Source organism: Polypterus senegalus, chromosome 18 (assembly GCF_016835505.1).
Source record: "Polypterus senegalus isolate Bchr_013 chromosome 18, ASM1683550v1, whole genome shotgun sequence".
Classification (NCBI taxonomy): domain Eukaryota; kingdom Metazoa; phylum Chordata; class Cladistia; order Polypteriformes; family Polypteridae; genus Polypterus; species Polypterus senegalus.
Genome location: NC_053171.1, coordinates 1,056,129 through 1,084,068, shown reverse-complemented (window position 1 = coordinate 1,084,068; position 27,940 = coordinate 1,056,129). Strand labels below are relative to the sequence as shown.

At 38.8% G+C, this 27,940-nt stretch overlaps 1 protein-coding gene across 2 annotated transcripts; it reads right to left on the bottom strand.

Moving 5' to 3' along the window:
• Window positions 1–70: 70 nt before the first annotated feature.
• LOC120518876 (Fc receptor-like protein 5) lies at window positions 71–27,127 on the bottom strand. 2 transcript variants are annotated; one of them, XM_039741880.1, is made up of 8 exons: window positions 27,000–27,127; window positions 23,589–23,621; window positions 12,986–13,273; window positions 11,827–12,114; window positions 9,207–9,494; window positions 8,102–8,389; window positions 3,832–4,119; window positions 71–456 (listed from the first exon to the last, which is right to left on the bottom strand). In XM_039741880.1, exons 1-8 carry the CDS (start codon window positions 27,028–27,030, stop codon window positions 308–310), a joined length of 1,653 nt encoding a protein of 550 aa, XP_039597814.1. In that variant the 5' UTR covers window positions 27,031–27,127; the 3' UTR covers window positions 71–307. The 2 variants fall into 2 exon arrangements, with proteins under 2 accessions (XP_039597814.1, XP_039597815.1); XM_039741881.1 differs by lacking the exon at window positions 9,207–9,494.
• Between the last annotated feature and the right edge of the window lie 813 nt (window positions 27,128–27,940).

The window sequence follows — 27,940 nt, the reverse complement described above, 5'->3', positions numbered from 1 at the left end:
TTTTTTTTTGCACAAAGGGAGTTGACCTCTGGCATTCAATTATATAATTAATAGACTTAAAAGAAATCAATTATTGTTTCAATTTATTTTTTACTCATCAGAAAATAACAACCTGGCGAATTTGTAAAATGTCCATTAAAGTGGCAGAGATTCTGGATTGTGGCACATGTCTTCATGATTTCCTCCATTACGTTAGCAAATTGATAATCTTTGTAGAAGGAAAAATAATAAAAGATTAAAGTTCCTTTGTGTTATGTCGGACACTCCCACAGATAAGTCATATCTGCAAATACAAGGCGCTTCAGTTTTATTCAAAGTTACATATCTTATCAACCTCATTGGATGTACAGGCGGAAAGAACTCTGATCCAGAAGCACTCACTCACGAGGACCAGCAGCACAGTTACCACCAGACACGAAAATCCAAGTCGAATGACATTTCCTGTTGAAAAATCCACTGAAAGAAAAGACAAAAGTGTTACTGTTATTGTTTTGATTGACTAAAACCTAAAAATTGATAATCTGAAAATCCTTTATTCAGTATCATTTTCGCCTCATTCAGTGTTTCTCTCCATTACACCTTTGCATAGATGTAACCACCAGATATTTCATTGAAATGTTTTCAGGAAAAAAATGAAGATTAGTGGCACCACTATAAACATCAGCCACAAAATCAATTATGGCTACCTGATAACTAAGGAGCTCCTTTCCAGAGAGGGAGAAAACACACAGATAAATACCACTTAAATGAACTGGGGGTCTGTTGATAAATTTATGACCATATTTAATGCCTTTTCTTAATGACTGTCAGTCAACCTGAATAAAATTGTTCCTCTAAGTCTTTCTTGGATTTTTATTTTAGTGTTTTACTATTTTTGCTTTGCAGCGTTTCCGACCATAACCTATCATCTATTGGGGAGGAGCAAAAGCTTTAGATTTGTCAATATTTGTTTTTTGACAGATCTCTACGTTTTAGGGTCCCCTGAAACTGAAAACATTGATATCCTGATGATGGTTGAGTGTGTCCATGTATCACAGTTTCTTGAGGACGATCTGGAGCTAAAACAGCTGGATGGAAAAATACCAAACTCAAAACTTAACCTTTTTATGAGATAACAATATGCTGATTAGTTTTTGAACCAAATCGTGCAAGAGAAAGAGGCACTCTAGAGGAACGTTAAAATACCGTAATTCTGCAATTAACTATGAATTCTTTTTGTCAATTGCTATCATAATGACCTATTTTATGATCAGAAAGATCAGCATCAGAGCGGTAAATAATTACTGAAATGTTACAGAATAGTTTGGATATTCACGTCCAAATTTTTTTTATGTAACTTATCCATATATTTTTTTTAATTTTTTATTAATTTTATTGTAATCATTCATACAAATCGATCAATTTTTACAAAAAATATTTTCTGACAGTGGAATTTAACTTTTCTAGAACCATTAGTCTTTGTGGATTTCTTGACCAAAGTGAAACTTGTCATTAATGTTTGTTACCAAAGTGTATTAAGAGAGAATTTAAGAGAGAATGAAAAATGAAAACATTAGTAAATGTTCTAGACCACTAATGCTTAATTTCCAATTGATTTTTTTTTTTTAAAATTAGCCACAATTTAAAAATATTTGGTATTTTTTTGTCCAACACGTACTTTCAGTGTGTTTCCTTGTTATTCATGTGTATCTGAATGTGTTTTCACCGACGTTCCTGTAATGCCTGTCTCTGATGCTGTCATTATTTTCAAGGCGCCTCTCTCACTTCCTGTCTGCTTTTTTACTTTCTGTCTTTGAACCTGCCTTTACTCCTCCTTGAGTGTCTCACATCCGCATTTCCTCTTTCATCGTGTCACCAAATGCTGCGTCCCATTTGAAGTGGGAAGTTAGAATTTCAGAGTTCCTAGTTGGAATTTTCGATTGGAAGTCCCCTTAAGTTGGATTTCCAACTTAGAAACTCTGGGCTGATATTTCAAGTCTGAGTTTGTCCAACTTCAGATCACAACATCAATCTAAAATGTCGACATACACCACAAACTTTAGTGAGAGCGTACTGTTTATTAACATTTCTGTTTATGTGTGTCTCATTAAATCAGTCACACACACAGTACTGTCCAACTTCTATTCGTGGATATGCTGCTGTAGTGTTTGAATACATGAAATATCGCGTAACGTGTTAGAACATTAGAAAATTGGAACATATAACATTCTAGTCAAGAACAGGCCATTCAGCCCAACAAAGCTTGCCAGTCCTATCCACTCAATTCTTCTAAAATAACATCAAGTCGAGTTTTGAAAGTTTTAAGTAGAATTTTTAAGAAATTAAGGAGAAGATTGAGCAACACCTGGCAAAGACATGAGTTTTACCGAGCAATCAACATGGGTTCAGAAGAGGGAGGTTGTGTTTTACCAACATGCTGGAATTCTATGAGGAAGCAACAAACGGCTATAATCAAAGAGGAACATATGATGTTATTTAGCTTGACTTTCAGAAAGCATTTGATGTGTGGTTGGGTATCTAACTAAAAGAAGTAGGTGTTTAGGGTGTTGTGTTGTTTGTAGATGGGTGCAAAATTGACTCAGACACAGGGAACAGAGAGTGATGGTGTGAAGAACCTTATCAGTATTGGCTGATGTTAAGAGTGGTTTTGAGCTGGGGTCAGTGCTAGGGCCGCTGCTATTTTTAAAATATATAATTGATACTGATCGGAATATAAGTAATAATATGGTTAAGTTTGCAGATGATACCAAGAAAGGTCGATTTGCAGGTAATCACAAATCCATTGATTCATTACACATGGACCAGGACAGCATACAGGATTGGGCAGATTTGTGGCAGACAAAATTTAATGTCCGTAAATGTAAAGTATTACACGTACAAATTAAAAATGTTACGTTTGAAAACACAGTGGGAGGTTTGAAAATTGAAAGCGCATCTCATGAGAAGGACTTAGAGGTCAAAGTGGACTTGACAATATCAACTGCTAGACAGTGTTCAGAAGCCATTAAGAAGGTCAACAGAATGTCAGGTTATATAGTGCCGTAATGTGTGGAGCACAAGTCTAAGGAGGTCATACTGAACCTTTATAACTCACTGGTGAGACCTCATCTGGAGTACTGTGTGCAGTTTTGATCTCCAGGCTACAAAAAACACTTTGAAGCAGCAGTAAAAGTCCATAGAAGAGCAACTAAGCTCATTCCAAGACTATAGGGGATGAATTATGAAGAAAAATTAAAAGAGCTGAGCCTTTTCAGTTTGAAGTGAACCAGTGGATTGAAAATGTGACTTTAAAATGAGTTCATCAAGAACACAGGGACACAGTTGAGAACTTGATAACTTGTGTACATTCCACACGAACATAAGGATTTTTTTCATTCGCACAGAGAACCACAGACACGTGGAATACGTTTCTAAGTAGTGTGGTAGACAGTAGGAATTTAGGGTCCTTGAAGTTATTTTGGAAGAATTAAGTTGATAGGACTGGCTTTGTTGGGCTGAATGGCCTGTCTTCATCCAAATTTGTTCTAATGTCCTAATTCAATCTAAATTTAATCATAACAAAGTCATAATTTAGAGAAGATATGAACAATATTAATATCAACAGGTGTATATGATAGATAGATAGATAGATAGATAGATAGATAGATAGATAGATAGATAGATAGATAGATAGATAGTACAAGTTATAATCTGTAAATCTTGTTGGTACTGTTTTCATGCACATTACACAAACACATATTGATACTCAAAAGTTACCATTTAAAAAGCTGTTAGTCTGCTTAATACACAGACTGCTGTTCACTGCTGACCTTCCTATTGTCACATGCCCACCTTTTACGGTCAGTGTCACAGCATTGCTGAACTCTGAGTACTCAGGAGGATCATCTCGGAAAGCATAACACCAGTACTTTCCACTGTCGGACACAGTCACAGACTGGACCATGTAGACATCTCCACTGATGTTCTTGAGCTCATTCCACAAGCCTGCCTGGTTCCACCGGTACCAGCGATATCGCCAGTCAGATAAGTCACCCTCAGTGCTGCACTCCAAAGTCAAGTTGTCACCAGTGTAAACTGTTTCCTTCTGATTTTTCATCTTCAGCATCACATTTTGTTTCCCTGTGTGGAAGACAGATCAGATTTACATTAGGATTTCGAGATGGAAGACTAAAGCTGCTGTTCTAAATCCCTGTATTGGCATTCTTAAGTCATCTGATGATGATTTTTCAACCTCTCTCAGTAAAATGAAAGCATCAATCCAACTTATAAGAATTTTCCTGCCTCATCATTACACTTTTGCTGACTCAGCCATGTTTTGTGTAATTGTTCTATTATCTCAGGCACCTTTAATGTGTATTTTATATACAAAATACAGGATCCAGAAGGATATCTGCATTTTTGCCTCCTGATAGAAGCCATGTCTATCAGGGAAAGTAAAAAGATAACATGTAAGAAAGATGACCATAATGAATCATAGTGAACATCATTGGAAACTGATAGCAAGATGGATGGTTAGTTAGCTATTCTAGCTGCATTGCACTGTACAGGAATTGTAAGCAACTAACTAATATTTATGACAGTGGACCACAATAAAGGCTGGCAAGGTGCTGCTGTCAGGGTGCTCCCTGCTTGGAGTTTTCATGTTCTCCCTGCATCCATGTGGGTTTCCTCTGGGTGCTCCTCACATGGTCTAAAGACAAAACCCCTGATATGTGTGTGTGTGTGCATGTGTGTTTTCACCCAATGATGGGCTGGCATCCTCTCCAAATGTTATTCCAGCCTTGTGCCCATTGATTTCTGGAACAGGGTCCAGCTGCCCCATGAACGTGTCCTGGATAAGTGGGTTAAGAAGATGGATGGATGGACCACAGCTGGTCTAACTACAACACAAATAGAAAATGAATTAGTCAGTGGGAGAAAGGAATACTGAAATGGGAGCATTCAGTGGATTAGAGCAATCGTTTTAGGGCTACAATACTAGGAACACTTCGGTTCAAAACTGCCTAAGAAGAATTTACAAGATGAATGACGTCCATACATTTGTGCTGCCAGTCCAAATGAGTGGAGTCTGTTTAGTCTGACCAGGCATTAGGTGACATTTGCTCATGGAACAAAGCAACAAAAACTTTATCAAGTCCAGATTCCACTTCAGAAGACCTACTATGCTGGACAAAACAATTGCAAGTAATGTGAAATCACTGCACTTAAATATTGAGTTTGGATGTTCGGTCCATCTTCTCAGCTTTAGTTTGTACATAAAAGCAGTTGCCTTAAATGTTGGACATGACAGACTGTTTTCAGTTATTTTGGTTAACACAAATCATCATGTAGCCCCACCTAACTTTTCATCACGATATATTTATGCATTTGCTGAGATGAATTTGTGTCCATCATCACTGTCACCTCTGTGTGCCCTTTGATGATGTGATATTAAAAACTCCACTAACTGTGTGTTCCTCATGAAGGAGATTTCATAGTGTCAATGAGTGGGAAAAGAACTGAAACAGAGAGCTTTTAACTTGGTTTATAAGAAGCTTCCACTTTTTCTTAATCTAATAATCAGAATCAGAAAACTTTATTAATCCCGAAGGGATTAGTTAATAAAAGGGATTTAGTTAATAAAACAACTAAAGCAGAGGCCCAGGAGGTAACATTTCAATCAGAGTATTAGAGAAGCCTTGATCAGGTTAGGTCAGGTCAGGTTGGGGAGCATGCACTGGTACAATGTGTTGCCGCACCCATCACACGACAAAGCAGCTCGGGATCCCAGTTGGCAACAGGCAGACACGTGGCCCAGTGCCACTCTACGAAAATGGCCATCTGTCACAGCCAGGTGTTACGTGGGTGTCCCCTTGGCCTGGTCCAGCTGCTAGAGTCCTCAACAATTAGGATCCTGTGAGTTCGATCACCCTTGGGGAGTCGTGCCATATGACCATAGTGCCATAACTAAGCAACTGCTCATTCAACACTAAGTCGAACCAGTGGTACCCAAGGATTCTCTGAAGAGAGACAGTACCGAAGGAGTCCAGTCTTCGTCTCAGGTCACTGGATACAGTCCATGTCTCGCAACCATATAGCAAGACAGGAAGCACCAGAACTCTAAAGACTTCGACCTTCGTCCTTTTGCATAGACATTGAGACTGACACATACCCCTTTCCAGCGACCTCATGACCCTTTATGCTCTCCCAATCCGTCTACTGACTTCTTAGGAAGAGTCACCAGAGACATGAATGTCACTGCCGAGGTAAGTAAACCTCTCGACAAAGTCGACACTCTCTCTGCAGACAGACACACTGCTGATGACCGTGCCTAAAAGGTCATTAAAGGCTTGGTTTTTATACAGGACACTCGCAAGCCCTGACACTTAGACTCCTCGCTCAGTCTCTCAAGTGCCCCGATCAGAGCCTCCATTGACTCTGCGAAGATCACAGCACCACCAGCAAGAGCAGAACACACCCTTGATGAACACCAGAATCAACTGGGAAAAACACAGAGGTTCTCCCTCCACTCTGCACACCACTCATCGTACCAGTGTATAGGCCAGCCACCATGATATCCAGCAGCTTTGAGGGGATCCCACAAAGTCTCAGGATGTCCCACAGGGCATCTCGATCAACTGAGTCGAATGCTTTATGAAAATCAACAAAGGCTGCAAAGAAACTCTGCTGATATTCATGAAACCCTGATGACCAAGCAAAATTTTAATTTAAAGAACAAATGGTGTGATAAGTGAGGTCTCTTTTTAAAAAAATAAATGAATGACCTTGAGCGTGCAGGCTCCAGGTGGACGCAGGTGCAAGTGGGAATGTGCATGCACCGTTCTGAGGTTGATTAGGGTGCTTGGCTGATCGTGCATTTATGTGCAAAAATAAGCGGGTCAGGCAGAAGTTTCATTCACAGCTTGAAGTCGGCAATTAGAGCACCTGCACATCAGAGCAAGTTAAAAAGGGGAGCGTGTGCAAGTAAAAGAAAGGAGATCAAGACAGAAAGACAGATGGCGGTTAAAGTGAAAGGAAAGATGATAGCCGGGTAGAGAGCCCCAAGGAGGAGCATACGGATGACGCTCAAAGGAGGCTGAAGAGGGTCACTCCATCTGAATGTCTTCATATAGCTTCAGTGACCCGATGATCATGAGGAGGCTGAGGAGTGCCAGCGGCAGTCAGAGGGATGAGACTTGGCCTGGTTCACTGCTCTAGTGGCAGCAGGGGCCCAAACTGGGATTTTTAAGGCTGTCTGTGCCTGCTGGGAGGACGTCTCCTCTGCCTGCAGGATCCCATCAGTTTTTAGAAGAAAGCATCAGGGCTTGTGAGTTTTTATAGGACAGTTTTCTAACATGTTTTTAATGGATCACTTATTGTTTATTTATTGACCTTTTAACTTCCACCAACACTGTGAAGATTGCACAGCACTTTCTGAACACTTCGTTTTGTTTTTGTTTTTAAATTTTTTATTAAAACACCTGAAGCACTTTGCACCACCCCTTGACTATGTGTGTGTCTTCATTTGCCCAGCTCTTTGTTTGTCTATGACTATTAACAGTTCCGGGTTCAAGTTACCAACACAAATGGCCACCACAAAACAAGAGCTTTCTAGGCAGAGTGGTGGCTCTGAGGCTAGGGATCTGTACTGGCAATCGAAAGGTTGTCGGTTTGAATCCCATAAAATGCCAAAAGGGATTCTGCTCTCTTGGGCCCTTGAGCAAGGCCCTTAACCTGCAATTGCTAAGTGCTTTGAGTAGTGAGAAAAGTGCTATATAAATGCAAAGAATTCTTTATAGAGAATTTAGAAAAAAAAAACTGAGCTTCTCATTTCCAAGATGTTTGTAACCAATATGGTGTAAGTATTGGGTTTATTAGTACTTCTTGTTGTGTATTGCTGCACGATCATTCAATGAGCTCAAAAGATGTTAAGAGTAGCATGTGAGTAACCTAACAGTTGACATCAGCTGAAATCCAATGACAAAATGTAAATTGATTAGTTAAACAAAGTCATTTAAGCTTCACTGAGCTTAACTTTCTTATCCTAAAGCTACTGAGAACCCAAACGGAAATGATGGCATGACAATGAGTGACCATTCCGCCCTACCAGTCACACACTTACCTCGAACAATAAGTGGAACGATATTACTATGCTCCGAGTATTGAAGAGGATCATTTCTGTGGCCATTACACCAGTACATTCCAGAATCAGACTGAGTCACAGACTGGACCGTGTAAGTGTCTCCAGTGATGTCTTTTACTATATTCCTACTTCCCGCCCAGTTCAGTTTGTACCAGGTGTATCTCCAGCCAGTAAAGCCGCCCTGAATACTGCAGTCCAGGGTCACGTTGTCTCTGATGGACACAGATTTTTTCTGATTCCTCAGTTTCAGTGTTGCCTTTGGTTTCCCTAATTGTAAAAAAAAATCAGATTTACATGGGGACAGAAAGAAAACACTGACGCAAAAATATGCAATAAACAAAATTGTGATAAGAAACTCTTTGATGAAGCAAATAGAATTTTAAAAAATGCACCACTATTCAAAATAAACTAACTAAGTCTACGAACGCACCTGAATGTTACACCATATATACATTTTCATACTTGTTAATTTATGTTTCACACAGCAGTTTTCTAATGTTCAGAACTTTACACACAATGACACCACGCACATTGGATAATACGAATTCAAACAAAAATCAGTGTAATTGCACTGTGTCTCCTCAATAATTTTCAAATTTTTGATTTGACCAACACCTTTATCCTTAGGTGGAGAAAGAGCTCAAGTGGACAGAGACACTACAAAGGCACAATGAGACACATCACAACAGTGAGAACAAAAACCAAAATGTTATGTGTGGACTGACACACAAATATTAAAGATGCATTTAAGGGAAAGTTAAAAAAAATAGAGTTAAAGAAATCAAAAAACTTTAGTAAGGGACGAGATTCTTTTAATTTGTTGAGAGACAGACTGACCAATAAGGATGTGCACGGCTTTTGTTTCTAGCAGTTCGGCCCTGATAAAATGAGTTTTCTCAGTTTTGATTTATTTTCGTAAAGAAATCTCTAATTTCAAACAGTTAAAAACATCATCATTTTAAAGTTCCCTCTCCTAAAGCTACCAAGCAGTCACATGGAGACAAGATCCCCTGTTCCTTCCAGTCACTGCTAGACAGTTAGTGACCTCTGCTCACTGTTGAACCTCCAGTAGTCATTCACTTACCTTGAACAGTCAGTGTCATGGCATTGCTGAACTCTGCGAAGTGAGGATGATCAGCTCTGATTGCATAACACCAGTACTCTCCACCATCAGATGATGTGACAAATTTGATTGTGAAAGTGTCCCCAGTGTTATTATTGATCTCATTCAACCAGCTTGACCAGCTCCATTTGTACCAGCGATATCTCACACCAGTTATGTTACCCTCAATGCTGCACTCCAGAGTCACTTTGTCACCGATGTGAACTGATTCTTTCGGATGCCTCATCTTTAGAGTCACATTTAGCTTCTCTGTATAGAAATAAAGATCGGATGTACACACAGCAACATGGAGCTGACCAGATCAAACAAACCTTCTGCTCTAAAACTTCTAAATTTTGTAGATTAAATACCCACATTTTGTCATTCTTAACACATTCGTTGATACATCTTTTTCAACAGTAGTTAGTAGAATGTCGGCAGTAAGTAAGTATTCAGTGTATAAGCATTTGCTTTGCTCCACATTCACAAAAGGTTCTAAAGTTCAGACGTTTACACACAATAATAATAACTGGATAATAAAATTAAAAAAGGTAAATCAGTATAATAGCATTCTGCCTCCTCTACTATGTTCACATTTGTAATTGTTTTTCAACTTTTTAGGATATGAAAAATGTGTCTTCTTAGCTAGAGGAACATCATAATTGGACAGAGACACTAAACCTTAATGCCTGTTTGACGTCTCTGGTGGCAGCAGCTACATGGGGGCAGCTCGATGGCCAACAGGATTGCATGGCAGGCCGGTTACCTGGCTATCTTGGTGTGGCAGGTGGGTGGTGGTGGCAGTTGCAGTGCGACACAATCTGCTTTGTACCTCACGTCATTGTAAGTCATGGTCCTCCCAGGCAAATGTTGCAGTTGGTGCATCAGCTACATGAACGTGTTCAGCACCACCTTCAGCTGGGGACCGATCAGCTGATGCTGGTACCTCACTTTCTTTTTCAATCTCCATGTCCAGATCACTTGCATCAAACTCAGAGTTCCACAAGTCAGACTGTGATTCAGCGATAATATGTCATCCATGAAGGATTTTGCTTTGCAAATTCACTCTGGTCTCTCGCCAGATGTCGATGCTATTTTAGAGGTTGTTTGCTCTTCGCTACTCATGCACACGCAGGGAATTGAGGTCAAATCAATGAAGTTAATTTTCCTTCTAACAAAGAGAGTCGAGCTAAAACGTAGTGGTGAATTTTGTCACCGTTTAGAGCTGATTACTGTCCACAATCCCTGAATTTCAACAAAAGTCGACATCTGCTCTGAAAGAGTTAATTGTGAGGTGTAAATGACAAGGGAGCCAGCAGTTCTCCATCAAACCTGGACTGTTTACAACTGTGTGTTTATAATTTCTTTGTTTATAATTTTTCACAGTTTTTTTGGAAACATTTTTCGAGGTGATTATTTTGTCACCGGTAACGGCGCACTGCACAATAACGTACAGTGAATACACTTGACTTGAGCATTCCTAGTTTTCATCCTCTTTCTCTGTATGTTTATCATTCATTTGCTCAGAGGTTGATGCTCTTGCTGCTTCCTGAGCAGCTCTTCTTTTCTCCACCCTAGTGGCCACTTTTTCTCTTCTTTCATTGGAATCTTTTTACGTTAAAACTGATTAAGTCAGTGTTTGTGTTGCAATTACTTAGTACGTTTTCTTTAATTTTTCACCTAATCTGACACTTAAGTTTTCAATCTGCCTCAAGAATGATTTAAGATATGAAGAGGTAGGGGAAGTGATGGCAAAGGTGGTAGGGATGAGAACGGCACCCGTACACATGTGCCGCACAGCCGCTCTGCTGGCTGCTGCTGAAAGTTAATTCTACAATAAAATAAAAATAAAAAGAGGAATAACCTTGGAAGTCAATTATCACTCCAAACCGAATAGCAGATGTCACAAAGTATATGTGTACCAAATTTCAGGTCAATACTTCAAACGGTTTGTAATTTACAGGTGATTTAAAATCCTGGACAGATAAACGAACAGCCCTTGTAGTGTATTATATATAAAGATAAGGGTGTTTTGGGATACCAAATTAATTCTTGAGATTCATTTTTTGTTTCATTTCCCTTTTGGTAATTTTTTCATCCTTCCCTGACGCAATTTTTATATTTTGATCATCACCATTTTGTGGCAGTGTTACTTAAGCGTTACTTGCAAACAACCTGTAATTTTACTATGTATGACATCACCGGGACTTACGTATAGAGCTTGCTCTATGCACTTCCTCCTTATCCAAGTTTGACCAGTAGTCCCTGAAACAATGTGTGGTTGCTTTAATTACTGTTTTTTTCAGTATTAAAACATCAGCCTGTATTTCTTTGACTATGTGTTAGGATTAAGATTTGGCTTGGCAAAAGATTGGTCTGGCATCCAGAGAACCAAGAATGTCATAGACAATTTACAGATCAAATTCCAACTGATATTTTCAGGCTGAGTGAAATACTGGTTTTATCAGCTTTATTTATTGCACATTTCTTCATGGTGAGTCAAATAGTTTAAAGAAAATTAAAAAGAAGAGTAGGTAAAATCTGACGTCTGCCTGTGAAGGACCACTGCTCACTGCTAACCCTCCTGTGGTCTCACACTCACCTTGAACATGCAGTATAACAACATTGCTGTCCTCTGATGATTGAGGAAGTCCATCTCTGTACCCACAACACCAGTACACTCCAGTATCAGACTGAGTCACAGACTGGAGCGTGTAAGTCTCTCCAGTGGTGTCATTAAGTAAATCACTCCCTCCTGTCCAGTTCAGTTTGTACCAGATGTACCTCCAGCCAGTAAAGCCACCCTCAATGCTGCAGTCCAGGGTCACCGTGTCTCCGGCAGACACAGGTATCCTCTGATTCTTCATTTCCAGTGTTGCCTTTGGTTTCTCTAGTTGTAAAAAGAAAAAGAAAATAGACAATCACAGCCGCTGCTCTAATTTGTGTGAATGTGGGTGAGCTTCTATTTAAAATTCAATTCCTTGCTTTTATGTTTTCATTCTTAAAGGGTGTAAAGGTAGGGACAGTTTTTCCGGAGGAACCTCTTAGAGGAAAATCGGCAGGCCAGCACATAAGAATCTGCTTTCCTTATCATTGGACTGTTCTTTGTGTCACCATTTTACTATTAAGAATTTTTTAAATTTTGTTTCTTCATGGAACTGTTCTCCAATTTTCAGAATAGCAAAGTACATGTGAGGCAACACTGGTATCCCTTCAAGCCAAAATGGTTGTTATGAGAAGTTTGACTTGGAAGGAATTTTTTTTTTGAGAAGGTCTACTAGAAAGAAGAGTGTTATTGGAAAGTCCACGGGGCAAAGGTATTGCTATGAAAAAGTCCGCAAAACCACGTGATTGTTATTAAAAAAGGTGCTGACTGAGGTCATTATCATGAGAAACCCTGAAAAGCAGATGATAATAAATTGTTTGAAGGGGGAATATTTTGAGATATGATTTGTAATAAATTTGAGGCTCACCCAAAGCAAGGGGCTCACTTCATTAAACAGGCTTTATGTGCTCTGCAGTGGCTTCCTATGCTGTGCAATAAAGTCTCATTCTGATTGCCTATCTGAAGACTCTACTTGTTTTTTCTGAAGATTTCTCCACGACGTTTTCTCAGTTTCAGTTGATTTTCCATACAAGGAACTCTTATTTCAAATAGTTAATCTTCTTAAATCAAGTAATGTTTTTCTACCATAAATCTTAGAAACTCCCACATGAACGCAGAGCCTCTATTTCTTTCAGTACGGGCTGGACAAACTCACCTTGAAGAGTCAGCGTCACAGCATTGCTGAACTCTGCGTAATGAGGATGATCATCTCTGGCAGCACAACACCAGTACTCTCCACTGTTGTACTGAGACATAGACTGGATTGTGTAAGTGTCCCCAGAGATCTCATTAGTAACATTCCGCCATCCTATCTGACTCCATTGGTACCAGCGATATCTCCAACCAGGTAAGTCACTGCCAATGCTGCAATCCAGAGTCACTGGGTCACCAATGTCAACTGCTCCCTTCTGATTTCTGATCTTTAGTATCACCTTCAGTTTTTCTGTAAGAGAAAGAACAGATTTCCACGTTGTCATGAAACTGCTGAGCCAAACAAAGCTGCAGCTGTAAACCAGTTGAATAAAGTGAGTTTTTTGTTAAAGTAGCAGTCCCAGCATTTGTATTTTCACTCTTAACACATCTGATCATGTGGTTTTTGTTCTAGTTATGTGTTCAACATTTCTTGACATTTGGGAACACACATGAAATGTACAGTATGTATCCCAAATAATAATGTATTCTATACCATATACATTTCTAAACACCTCACTTCCAGATAACTCAGTGTTTGAGTTGACTTCAGCTGCCCCCATGGAAGGATGAGTGAGCAGGCTGCCTGCTGCCAGTGCCGATCGACACATCTGAAGACAAAGACGCTGATAAGGAGTAATGCGAAGGAATTTAAGGTGGCCCTAGATTACGACTTTTTTCGTTGGCTTCAAGGATTCTAGTGTTAAACGTGAGTCAGACTTGGTATGATGTGTAATGATCTGTCGTTAAAGTGTTAAGCCCAAATAACTCTTTGGACAGTATTCTGCTCCCATCTAGTGGATGAAATATCATCACACCTCAAAATATCCTGAATACTTCTATGCATTCTGCCACCTTATGGTATTTAGGAGTAGGGCGGAGCCTTCCACCAAAAACACAATGGCCAATGAAAAGCCATAAAGCCAGTGTTAGAACAAACATGAAACTGAACCATTGCTCAATATGAGCAATACAATGTGAATTGATCACGAGATTTGGAAATGAATAGTGAAACTGATGCATATGGCACTGTATGAATGAATTATCATGATATACCTGGTGAATTTTGCCATGTGAAGCTCCACCATGGTGTGATGGTAGGTGCATGACACAAAGGCAAAATAATTGCGATCAAGTAAAAGGACAAGGAAACTGTCAGTGTTCATATCGGGGGAAATATGGAAGTCATTAAGCCTTGTGCTGTGGTAGCCCACAGAAATGCAAGGCGTGCATCCATCGTGCAGATCAAGCACAGATATTCTAACCTCTCAAGCAAGCATAAAAAAAATCCTATAGGAAAAATGTGCAAACAAAGAAGCTTCTGCTGTCCTGATTATGATGTTGGGTTGTGTCCTAGTGTCGCTGTGTACATTAGTGTGTGTTTTGTTGTATCCAAGGCAGTAACACATTCCTAGTGCAGTCCATTTAATGTACTGATCTTGTCAAAGAAAAGAGATTACTGTTACAACACATTAGAACATTAAAAAATAGGGACAAGAACAGGCTATTCAGCCCAAAAAAGTGCTCCAATCCTATCCACTTAATTCCTTCAAAATAGCATCAAGTTGAGTTTTGAAGGTTCCTAAAGTTCTACCGTCTACCACACTACTTGGTCACTCATTCCATGTGTCTGTAGTTATCTGTGTCAAGAAAAACCTCTTAATGTTTGTGTGAAATTTACCCTTATCAAGTTTTCACCTCTGTTCTCTTGTTCTTGTTAGGCTCATTTTAAAGTCACAGTCCCAATCCACTGGACTAATTCTCTTTATAATTTTGACCACTTTAATCATGCCTTCTCTTGATTGTCTTTTTCTTAAACTGTAAAGGCTCAGCTCTTTTAATCTTAAACCTTAAATCATTAAACTCAACCCCTGTTGCCCTGGAATCAGTCTCGTCGCCCTTCTCTGGACTTTTTCCAGTACTGTCCCTTTTGTAGCCTGGAAACACATACTGCATAAAGTACTCCAGATAAGGCCTCACAAGTGTGTTATAAAGTTTCAGCTTAACTTCCTTGGACTTGTACTCCACACATCAGGGCACTTTTAAATTTGACATTCTGTTAGCCTTCTTAATAGCTTCTGAACACTGTCTGAAAGTTGACAGTGTAGAATTCACTACGACTCCTAAATCCTTCTCAGAAGAGTTACATTTCATTTTTAGATATCCCACTGTGTTTCTAAGCTGTAGCATTTCCATTTTTCTACATGTGATACTTTACATTTTCTTACATTATGTTTCATTAATTCAACAGTGTGTGCTTCGATTCATAGGAAGCAAATTTTGATCTTATTTAAAACTCCTTATCAAGCGGGGTCATTTTTGCTAAATCGCTTGTAATTCGACCTCTCCAAATTAGAATCATTGCTGTTATTGAACTATCTGGAGTATAAACACATGTTTGGTCTCTTTGTAAAGGTAACATTCTCTAGTTTCACCTTTAGTAGTCAGAATCACTGTAGGTGTGACTGGTCAAAAGTTATGCACATTAGAACTCACAGAAAAAAATGTTTTTTTTTGTTCTTGCCTAAGTTTTTTTGTGAAAATAAAGGCCTCTATAGCTGCAGTAGGTAGGTGGGGACAGAAACACACTATGTACCAACAGAATAACTTGTTGACTACTCACATTTCAAATTTGAAAAGAATACCTGTCAAAATGACATTTTTACACCAGTTTTTATGTGGGCATGTCCAGGTGCTTTTTAGAGGGACCTATGGTTTATCCATTATCCACATTTTGGAACGTATGGAAAAAGTGTAATAACTTTTGAATGCTTCAACCCACAGATATCAATGAGGGCTCTACTGAAAGCTTACACCTAAAGGAATCTATATCTACATACAGTGTCACTCTATTAGTTATGGAAATTCATATTCCATAATAAAAACAATAAAAAATACACATTTCAATATAAAAATAGTCAAAACAAGTCTTATGGGCTAAAAATATATATATATATTTTATTTTTTACTTTTTTTTTAATAAAATGCACACAAACTATATACATTTTTTACAAACTGTTACAACACAGCTCAGCGTTTTTCCATGTGCCACTGATTGTAGCAATCCCTAGCAGGCAGAAAGCACAAGGGCTTCTCCTGGTCCGATTCATCACTGTCACGCTGCGTACATGCCTCTGCTACTTCATCGAGAGTGTATTTACGTTTATCTGTACGTTTATCCATATTAAAAATGTGAAAAAACTTGGTGAAATCACAATAAACAACCACGCACCAAGTCTGCAGACTGGCACAAATGCCAGCTTCGCGCAGCTCCGATCGGTTTTGTTTACAAGTTGGCATGGCAAGTTACATATCGGCGTGCTCAGCTGCTCATTGGCTGTAAGTTTGGAGTGTCACTCACAGCGTCCAATCAAACTGGTAGATTCTACCAGGGTTTGGAGTTGTACGTCATCGTTCAGCTGTCTGTGACACTCATTGGCTATACGAGGTGCCAGTCACCCCCCAGACCCCTCGTAATTGGCCAAGGTGTCAATCAGAATCTAACACTTCCGTGTAACATGCTTTAGCATGGTTATTGCCGACAGAAACAAATTACGTCTGATATGACCAATAGAAATGAAAAAAAATGTCAGAGCTAGTCTCAAGTTAAGAAACGTTTTCTGGAGTTTTTGTCCCTTTGAGGATCTATCGTGTGTTTTGGACCTAATCGTTTTACTGGATTATATTCCCTGGAGCCTTACGGACAGAATGAGATCAGTACTGCTTGGAAATATTGATGTTTGACTTGCAGAAAGCCTTCAAAGGTAGTCAAAGGTAGGAAAAGTCAGCTCTTAAAAGTATTTACTTCTCTGTAAAAAAGGATTTAGTATCAGTGCTGTGGTTGTTGTGTGTCAAAATGGTTTATATCATCAGAAAGACGAGACTCTGAATTTTCATTTGATGTGTAGTATGTCGAGGTGCATGACAGAGGGGCAATCGTAGTTATGTAACGGGATATTGTAGTGAAGTGCAGGTACACTACAGTATGTTAAGTAGGTTTGCTAAGTACAAATATGTGCTTGCACAACATCCAGATCATATAACCTATTTTAAAGAATGCATCATGTACATTAAGATAGATAGATAGATAGATAGATAGATAGATAGATAGATAGATAGATAGATAGATAGATAGATAGATAGATAGATAGATGTTAACAAGATTCAATTACAGGTATGCCTTCCTGGGATTAATAAAGTATCTATCTATCTATCTATCTATCTATCTATCTATCTATCTATCTATCTATCTATCTATCTATAACAGATGCCTTATGGCAATCTTCTACAATAACTCTCTTTTAATAATTTAAAACCACAAAATGAATCTTTTCAGAGGAGGGAATACATTGAAGATGTAAATATTATGCGTCACTTTGTTATTCTGACCATTATTCTGTAGACAGGAAGTTACAAATTGTCCCTGCCAGGTTACAAACGATCCCTATCCCAAGTTACAAAAAGTCCATAAGTTACAAAAGATCCCTTCCTGGTTACAAATGATCCTTATGAGTAACAAATGGTCCCTATTCAGGGTACAAAAAGTCCCTAACATCTATCTATCTATCTATCTATCTATTATGTTGACCTTTTTAGGTAAAACCATCTGCTAAATGAATAAATGTCATATAGTATTTATCATCAGATTTATGTATGCATGTATGTATGACAGTTAGAAGGATATGATAATATGAAACTTATTAATCAGAAGAAAATGAAAAATAAACACTGAAGTAATGACAACAGCTGCAATTTTTAAAATAAATAAATGTTGATTTTTCAGTTAACTCTATTATTAAAGGATTTTAAAATCATTTGAAATCTATATACACAATTCTTTTGTATTGGAATTCTCAAATCCTTTCCTTGCCCTACAAATATAGAAATATGGTTTTATATCCAGTTACCTCACCTTCTGATTCTCAAAAGTCTCCTCTTATCAGTATTCATTATGTTACGTACATTTTGTGGTATTTATTCCATCAACAGGAACCATTCCTCAGATCTCTATGAATCACCTAAAAACTAACACATAACTTGTTAAGCCCACACCATGTATAATGTGTGATGATTCAAGGGTATATATTACAGCTATTTCCAAAGAATGATCCAGGGCAGGAGATGTGGATCTCCCTTGGTGTGCTACCCTATAGGTGACCTATTTTGAAGATACTGGTGGTGCACTCATCTAAGGCACTGTTGGCTTTTAGTTTTGAAATGAATAAAATACTTCCTGATAAACTACTTTCTGAGTAAAAACGTTTTCAGTGTTTCCTATGAATTCCCCTTGCAATAGTGTATGAATAAAAATTGCAAAACCGCCAACAAAAGCAATTGCGCTACATACTACTTGAAAAATTGATGGGTATACAAAACAAATACCTGAATGCACTATACTATATGCATCATATTAAATACATAAAAGTGGAAAATGAAATGGATTCCAAAGGATTAATCAATCATTCAAAATTAAATGTCTTCCATTATTTATGGTTAACCATGCACTATGATGTTTGCTGATGACATTATGATCTGTAGCGAGAGTATGGAGCAGGTTGAGGAGTCCCTGGAGAGGTGGAGATACAGTATGTTTTAGAGAGGAGAGGAATGAAGGAACAAGATAGAATACATGTGTGTAAATGAGAGGGAGGTCAGTGGAATGGTGAGGATGCTGGGAGTAGAGTTGGAGAAGGTGGATGAGTTTAAATATTTTGGATCAACAGTACAGAGTAATGGGGATTGTGGAAGAAAAGTGAACAAGAGAGTGCTGGCAGGGTGGAATGAGTGGAGAAGAGTGTCAGGAGTTATTTGTGACAGACACATATAAGCAAGACTGAAAGGTAAGGTCTACAAGACGTTAGTGAGACAAGCAATGTTATGTGGGTGGGAGACGGTGGCACTGAGGACAGAGCTGGAGGTGGCGGAGTTAAAGATGCTGAGATTTGGATTGAGTGGGCAGAGGATGGAGGAAGGATGTTAACGATAGAGCTGCCAGGAAAGAGGAAGACCTGAGAGAATGTTTAAGGATGTGGTGAGAGAAGACATGCAGGTGATGGGTTTGACAGAGCAAGATGACGAGGACAGGAAGTGAGGCAAAAACATTATCTGCTGTGGCAACCCCTAATGGAAGCAGCCAAAAGCTGAAGAAAAACAAGAAGAAGAAGTTACTTAACTACCCAATTAAACTCTGGTGTAAAAAAATAGATAGTAGCTCCAAGGTCACTATATAAAAGCATGTGAATTCTGGGTAGCCAACAGCATAAGGACCATCTGTAGCTGTGATAATAATTCTTTATATTTATGTAGTGCTTTTCTCACTACTCAAAACACATTTACATAATGAGCGAAGAGGCACTTCAACCACTAGTAATGTGCAGCTTCCACCTGGATGATGTGACGGCAGCCATTTTTGTGTCAGTATACTCACCACACATGAGCTCTTAGGTGGTAAAGTGGTGAGAGGGAGACAGACAATTAGAGACTGTGGTCGCTGAAATCGAGAACAACAGAAGGCGGACACCAATAAAAAGTAAAAAGCAATTTCTTTTATTCTTGGTGAGAGGAGGCTGCAGACCCTGTCACGTTCTAGTGTGCTACAGGCCATCAGCCTGCCAGCAGGAAAGAGAGACTTCCTTTTTATACTCAAGTTGATTGACAAGAATAAAAAAAAACATAGCAGTTCATCTTGAGGTTATTACATGGATTGCTGTAGCCCTTGTCCACATCCTGAGTTTGTACATGCAGAGAAAACACTGTTTTTTACAGATAAAAAGTGGTCAGTATTTTCACAATTTTAACAAATACACTTCTACTAACTTACACATACATAAGACCAGTTATAGCAAGTGTAAGAGCCATTTTACTAGTTCTATAAGATTCATGAATATTTTATTAGATGCCAATGCATAATCTATGGGAGGTTCCTATAACCCCCATAAGCACAATTGAATTGGTATATTCTTGCCATTTCTAAGAGCTTAGAGTAAATATTCTCCAGTTAGTTAGTGACAGCCTTGCCTTGTATAAGGTGTAGAGGCATACAGTTTTTAACCGTGACAGCACGTGATCATGCTTGATAGCCTACGGGCTATTTGAATGTTTGAAGTAACACGTAAAGAAAACTTGTTTATTTAAGTGAAGTACTGTACGCTTAAGGCGTATAGAAGAAGAAATTAAGAACTTTTAAGTACAGAAATAACTAAAGGTTTTCAAGAAAAGCTAAGTTCATACAAGATACATTTTTCCATGTTTTTTGCCTTTTATTCTATGTGTGTAACTATTTTTCCTTTATTCTTGTGTCAATTATTTTCTTTTAACTTTCACTATTTTAAAACAAACTTTTGGACTGTGAGAATTCTTTCAACACGCATTTTACCCGTGCCAGACAACACCTTATATATTTCGTCCTAACGGTTATAGGGTGTATGCAACTCAGCGGTTTTAGACAATGCTCACTTCCTTATACTTTTTTTCACGCACATTGCTTATAAAATATCAAGGGTTACATAAAGGTTAGTTCAGTACATTGCATTAGTTATAAAGAAATTTTATTCTTATAGCTTTAGTATCTGCATTAGATTACATTTGTTCAGTTAGCTTTAGCACATTTTTTTTTAATACATAAGTGTCACGCTTCTTATAGTTCTATTAGCATCATACTTTTATTATTTGGAAAGACTTACGCACCTTAATTCTAAATATTCTTTCTCAAGACAGGGATGATTAGCTATTTAGAATGACTAGGCCATGGTGGACAATTTAACCTGAACATCGAGATATGCCATGCTTTTTATAAAGGATGCCCAGGGATCTTTTATGACCACAGTGAGTCAGGACATCGGGTTTATGTCTCACCTGAGGGATGGCACCATTTTAACATCACAATGTCACAGTCATTGCTGTGGGACTTTGATCCCCTACTGGACTCTCTAACACCTCATCCAGCATCAACCCAAGCTTTTTCTAGATGGTCTCCCATTTAAGTACTGGCTGGGCCCAAATATGCTTAACTTCAGGTGGATGACCTGTTCTGAAGTACAAGGCCACTTAAAATCAAAGTACTGGGTAAAATACTTGTAAGCTATTTATTTATTTGAATGGACATTTAATATAAAGTAATTTAAAACTACTTCTGCACGAATTCTTTATTGGGTGGCTTCTCAAGAGAAGTGGACTCTTTATTGTTGTATAAGCCATTTTCATTAATGTGTATGGTAATATTAATGACAGAAAGCATATAAAGAGTTGTATTATAGCAAGATGTATTTTCTATACAGTAATCCCTCCTCGATCGCAGGGGTTGCGTTCCAGAACCCCCCGCGATAGATGAAAATCCGCGAAGTAGAACCATATGTTTGTATGGTTATTTTTATATATTTTAAGCCCTTATAAACTCTCCCACACTGTTAACATTATTAGAGCCCTCTAGACATGAAATAACACCCTTTAGTCAAACATTTAAACTGTGCTCCATGACAAGACAGAGATGACAGTTCTTTCTCACAATTAAAAGAATGCAAACATATCTTCTCTTCAGGAGCAGAGAATTTCAGAGAGAGAGCGCTCACAAAGAAAAGCAATCAAAAAATCAATACGTGTGCTTTTAAGTTTGCGAAGCACTGCAATAAAGCGGCATTTTTAGAGGAGCGTCAGTATCTTCTAAGCAAACAGCCTCTGTGCAAACAGCCCCTCTGCTCACATCTCCTCCGTCAGGCGCAGAGAACGTCAGAGAGAAAGAGAGAGAGAGAGATTAAAGCAAACAATCAAAAAATCAATAAGTGTGTTTTTGGAAGCACCGCGATAAATCGGCCGGCATTTCTTAAAGGTGCGTTCGTATCCACTAGGCAAACAGCTTCTGTGCAAACAGCTATCTGCTCACACCCCCTCCGTCAGGCGCAGAGAATGTCAGAGAGGGTGAGAGAGAGGCAGAGACAAGCAAACAATCGAGTACCGCACGGGAAGCATATCTTATAGCATTGAGGATTTTTAGTTAATATGTAATACATGCTCTGATTGGGTAGCTTCTAAGCCATCCGCCAATAGCGTCCCTTGTATAAAATCAACTGGGCAAACAAACTGAGGAAGCATGTACCATAAATTAAAAGACCCATTGTCCACAGAAATCCGCGAACCAGCGAAAAATCCGTGATATATATTTAGATATGCTTACATTTAAAATCCGCAATAGAGTGAAGCCGCGAAAGTCGAAGCGCGATATAGCAAGGGATTACTGTATTTCACATGATATGAGTTACAATTTGTAAAAATGTTGCTGTAATATCAGAGAGATAAATTAGAAAATCCTTGTTAATCACATTCTCATGTCAAGCAGCGACTGCTCAACTGTGAACATGACTGAGTGGACATTTGTATTATGTGCTGCATGCATTGTACATATTATTTCTACTGCACTGCTGATAACCCAATGTAATTACAAATCACTGTATATACTCGCATTTAAGTTCTCCCACGGATAAGTTGGGGCTTGATTTTAACATATGATTTCCGGTATTTTATAATGTCTGTTGTATTAGTCGAATGTGGAAAACTCATGCTATTGGTCCAAGAGATTATGATATACTAACGCCCACCTGAGAGAGTAACCATGGAACACACCGTGTATTGTGCCTACGTGACCACATGGTGATAACCCAAACTATTCCGAAAATCAATTGTTTGTATCTCACACCCTCATACTCCTTTATCGTAAGAGCATCCCTTATCAACGATGGAGCATTCGATCAGAAGAAAATATCAAGCTGGTTTTAAATTAAAAGTTGTTGAAGCGGTGAAAATAATTGCAACAAAATTCGATGTGTCTGCGAAACTGGTGCGAGATTGGAGGAGGCAGGAAAATGTAAAAAAAAAAATTTAAGTATGGCATTTTTGAACAGGCATATAAATCGGGGTCTGATTTTATGATTGATTTTTCAGGTTTGAAGACCCAATTTATATGTGAGTATATACGATATGTGAATAATGCACTTTAATTAAAACAAAAATTAATGCTTACTTAACACAGAAATGGCTGGCTCAATTGATCATACTTTGCACGTGCGTACAGTTTCAATTGCAAAAAGCAATGTATAACCATGAACGTGCTGCTCGTCTCACTGCCCAGTCGCTTCCATTACTACTAAGTAACTCTTCATGGTTTCAAGAACAGGATTGCAACTGGACATTTTAAAGCATACCGTATGGTTTGAAACTGTATGAACTGTTAGAACTTGTAACAGGAGCTGTCATAAATCTGATGATTTGGAATCGTACATGTGGCAATTCTGAACATGAAACAGAAGGATTTTTTTTAAAAAAGGAAGTTATTTTAGAGGCCCCACCCACCAGGTTTCAGAGCCACTGGGATTTTCCATTTGCTTCATGCGATTGCTATGCCACTGGTCAGGAAAAAGCCAAGCAGAAGAGCTGGTGCAAGAGATGTAGAAAGGTTTAAATTGATTTTTTTAATTGAATGGTTAACACAGGCAATATAATGTGAGTACTAATGGAGAAACAAGCTTTAGATGCAGATTAGTGGTGTTAGCATCACAGGAATGTGGAAAGTTTCTTACCTCCATATTCACAGGAAGCCACTGCCACCAGCCCTGAAAGACAGAACAGAATCTTGGACGGGCTTCATCTTTAAAGTTTGTGGAACAGTTTCAGTTCCTTCATAAGTACTACTGATAGCCACACAGAAATGAAAATACTAAAAAAGATGAGGGTGTGAAGAGGAAGAGAAAGATACAAAACAACTTCAGCAGAAGTCTCAGTGCCTCTGATAAAAATAGTTTTTTGGTTTTTTTTTTATAATTCACTACTCATTTCTGTAGATGTGCTGTGCTGCTAGAATAATGACTCTGCTTTATCGATTACTTGTATATCTGTATTATTTAATTTGTGGACCACCAGGGGCGTACAGCTCCCCAAACCCCAGACACAGATAGATCCCAAGTTCAACACAGCACACATTTATTCTTCAGTTGCCCCAACCCCGCCTAACCAACACAGCACAGTACAAACACCAAATGTACCAAATATACACAGTCATTTCTTTCTTCCTTGTCTGTTCCTCTCTCTTTCTCTGTCACCACTCCTCCTCTAACAAGCTTTGACCCCCCCAACTCAGGCTTGTCCCTGTGAAGCTGGCAAGTCCTTTTATATGGGCCAACCCAGAAGTGTCAGCCCAGGCCATATGGCTCCTCCATTTTCATTTTTACAGTAGCCCCTGGCAGTAACCAACAAAACTGAGATAAAGAACTCCAAGTCCCATGGTACCCTGTGGGAATTCGGGCCACCACAACAATCCACGGGAGCTGCCATCTAGCGTTCTGGGGGGGACAGCAGTACCTTAAAGTGGCTGCCCATCCTTTGATTTCTTGGGCGTCCTGGCCAGGTAGGGCTGCCAGCCTTCCCTTGCAACTTGTATATTCATTTGTTCTTTTTTACTGTTTTGATATTTCATTTATTCGTTCATATACTTCTTTATTCTTACTTTGTTGCTTCTATTTCTTTTTCTGTGACATCTTGTAAAGCACTTTGAGCGGCCTACCTTGTATGAAAATCTGCTTTTCCTGTTGTTCTTGCTACACAGCATCACCGTAAAATTGAATTAATTAATTGATGGACTGAAAGCCAGAAGTCTATGTGACTGTCATCATCAAGTCCTTCCATGAGAACCCTAAATACAAAGAGGACTGTTTCATTTATGTTAGGTAGAATGCTCAGAGGGGACTGGGCGGTCTCGTGGTCTGGAATCCCTGCAGACTTTAATTTTTTTCTCCAGCCGTCTGGAGTTTTTTTTTGTTTTTTCTGTCCACCCTGGCCATCGGACCTTACTCTTATTCTATGTTAATTAATGTTGACTTATCTTTATTTTTTATTGTGTCTTCTATTTTTCTATTCTTCATTTTGTAAAGCACTTTGAGCTACATTTTTTGTATGAAAATGTGCTATATAAATAAATGTTGTTGTTGTTCAGAAAATAAATAAATGGATGAATGAATGAAACCCTTTGTTGGGGATGTAATATGATGTTGGATGGATTATATCCCTAAGCTGCTGCTTAAATAAATCTTCAGAAATGTGTATTTTAATTGACTTTATTGCCATATCATTATTTGTTGAGGCTCCAACAAATAATACTAGTGTGGTAAATGCATTCATTACAATGTTAAAGGGCCCTGTTGTGCTTGCTAGAAAGCTGGTAGAGTCTTTTTAACTTTATACAGTCAATAGGTGACTGAGACTGAAGGACTGTTGTGTCAGAAATGGTGGTGTGCAATATTGGAGCACCTCAGGGAACTGTCCTGTCCTGTCCTGTCCTGTCCTGCCCCCCTTCTTGTTCTCCCTCTACACAACAGGCTTCCAGCACAATACCAGTGCTTGCCATCTACAGAAACGTTCAGATGACCCGCCCATCATAGGCTGCTTTAATAATGGAGGTGACTCAGAATAGAGGAGAGTTTCAGATGACTTCATCTTGTGGTGCAGGGACAACAACATGCAACAAACTCAACAACAGCAAGAGAAAAGAACTGATGGTGGACTTCAGGCATACCAAGGAGCCTCTGAGACCAGTCACCATTCAGGGAGGTGGACATTGAAGTGGTACAGAGCTACAAGTACCTGAGAGTTCACAGAAACAACAAACTGGACTGGTTTGACAACACAATACTGCTGGACAAGATGATCCAGAGCAGATTGGACTTCCTAAGGAGACTTTCAGGTCTTTTGATTTTTGCAGTAAGCTGCTGGAAATATTCTAGCCTCAGAGGGTCCTTTCTGCCCACTGAAATCAGGCAATTCAATGCTTCCTCCAATGTATTTGTTAAGTGTATTTTTATTGATCGATGGATTGATTAATCGATTGATTGATTAGCTGTACTATCTGTCCTGTTAATCTGTTTTCTTGCTTTTTATGTTTCTGCATCTGTATGCATTTGATTCCCCCTTTTCGATTGATAAAATTTATCACCAGGGGGCGCACTAGCCGCCCTAACCTTAACACAGACAGACATGGGACACGAGTGCAAACACATGCTTCGTTTTTATTTTTTTATGTACAGCACAGTCACAGCGCAAGTCCAGTCCAGCACCAAACACTCCTTCTCTCTTTTTTCCACTCTCTTTGCCTCCACTCCTTCTGGCAAGCTTTGTCTTCTCTCACCCAACTCTGGCTTCCATGGAGCCCTGTGGGAGTCTGAGGTACAGCTGCAACCCAGGGGGGCTGCCACCTAGTGCTTCAGGGTAGGTGATGCTCTGGATACGATCCCTCCCCTGGTCCTTCCAGTGTAGGGGAGCCCCAGCTGGGAAAAAGCCCCAGCCATACTAATCTGATCTAATATCGAATCTAATCTAATAACTGTCTCCATATATTTAAAGTATGACATTATATACTCAAAGAAATATGATATCCAATATTCAATCCATTTATTTAAAGCTTGACTTAAATATTTTAAATTAAGTTTATATTCAGATATAATGGATTTGGCTATATCAATTCAAGGTTAAAACCATTTATTTCAAATATGACTATGTATGCAGAATTTACTTAGTATGTTTGATTTCACTTAGGCAGAATTGATTCCATACACCATATTGGATTTTATATATTCAAACCAGCCTTTGCATTATACATTTGACTTTATATTCTGTAGTTAGAAGTTTACTTTATACATATCCATATTGGACTTCAATCCTTGAGGTTGGGGTCCAGATCCCACTGCTGACACCATGTCAAGCTGAACTCAGAGTTCTAATGTCCTGGAGCAGCAACACCAGCCTTGAATGTTTTTTTCTGCTGCACTTATTTCTTGTCTTACTGTGCTGATGTCATTTCCTTCTAACAGTTTATTCAACTGCATTGCATCTCGCATACAAATACTTCCTTTTTTCTATGACTATGATTTCTTATTTTTATCTGTATATCTTTACAAATGATCTTACTTTTTTTAATGTATAAAACAAATGATTGTACTTACAAACAATCCAGTGAAGTTCACTCATAAGCATCCTTTTACTTTTTGAAAAACAAACTGAAAACCAGCACACAAAAATAAAATAAAAACACCAAGATAAATAACACACTTGCTTCAGCTGCAGGTTCCTGGTTTGCTCTGGCTAATTAACTTCCACATTTCTTTTTGTGTTAAACGGACACTTTGAATGTGTCATAATTTACAGATAATGCAAGCATTTTCTTTAAACTTCTAAGAAGTGATGCTTGCTCTTGGATTGAAGAAGTAGTCATGCCCCCAAAGCTCATGGACACCGCCCTCGTTAGTTCTGTAGCCTCAGAGAGCCATTGTTCAGGGCTTTTTTACTGTTTTTTCTTAATGTGCCTGCTAGTGTTTTTCCTCCCACATCCCAAAGACATGACTGTTAGGTCAATTGAAAATTCTAAATTTGCACCATGTGGGTGAGTGCATGAGTGGATATATTGATGTACTGGCTCGATTTAAAAGGGTTGGTTCCTGCCTTGCGCAAGATGCTGACAGGGACCCCCATAAATATGAATTGGACAAGTTTTGAGATTTTTGCATTTTGATATTATGGGTTATGAGCTTTGTGATGACACTCAATACCTTGGTAGACATCTAATGACACTCAGGGTTTGCTACAAATTAAAAGCTTAATGTTTTTAAGGTTGGACCATACCGATTGTATATGTTCATCTCAGATGATAAAAAGTTCTTACAATCACTGGTCTTTGTGAAGATCAGGTCAGGTCAGGTTGGGAAGCATGCACTGGTACAGCGCGTTGTCACACCCACCACACGACAAGACAGCTCGGTATCCTGGTTAGCATCCCTCCCAAGTAGACACACGGTCCAGTTCCACTCTCCAGTCTTGGATATGATGTTAAGCTGAATCTGTAGAAGGAAAATTTTTATATTAATATAGAGAATAGCAAATTAACATA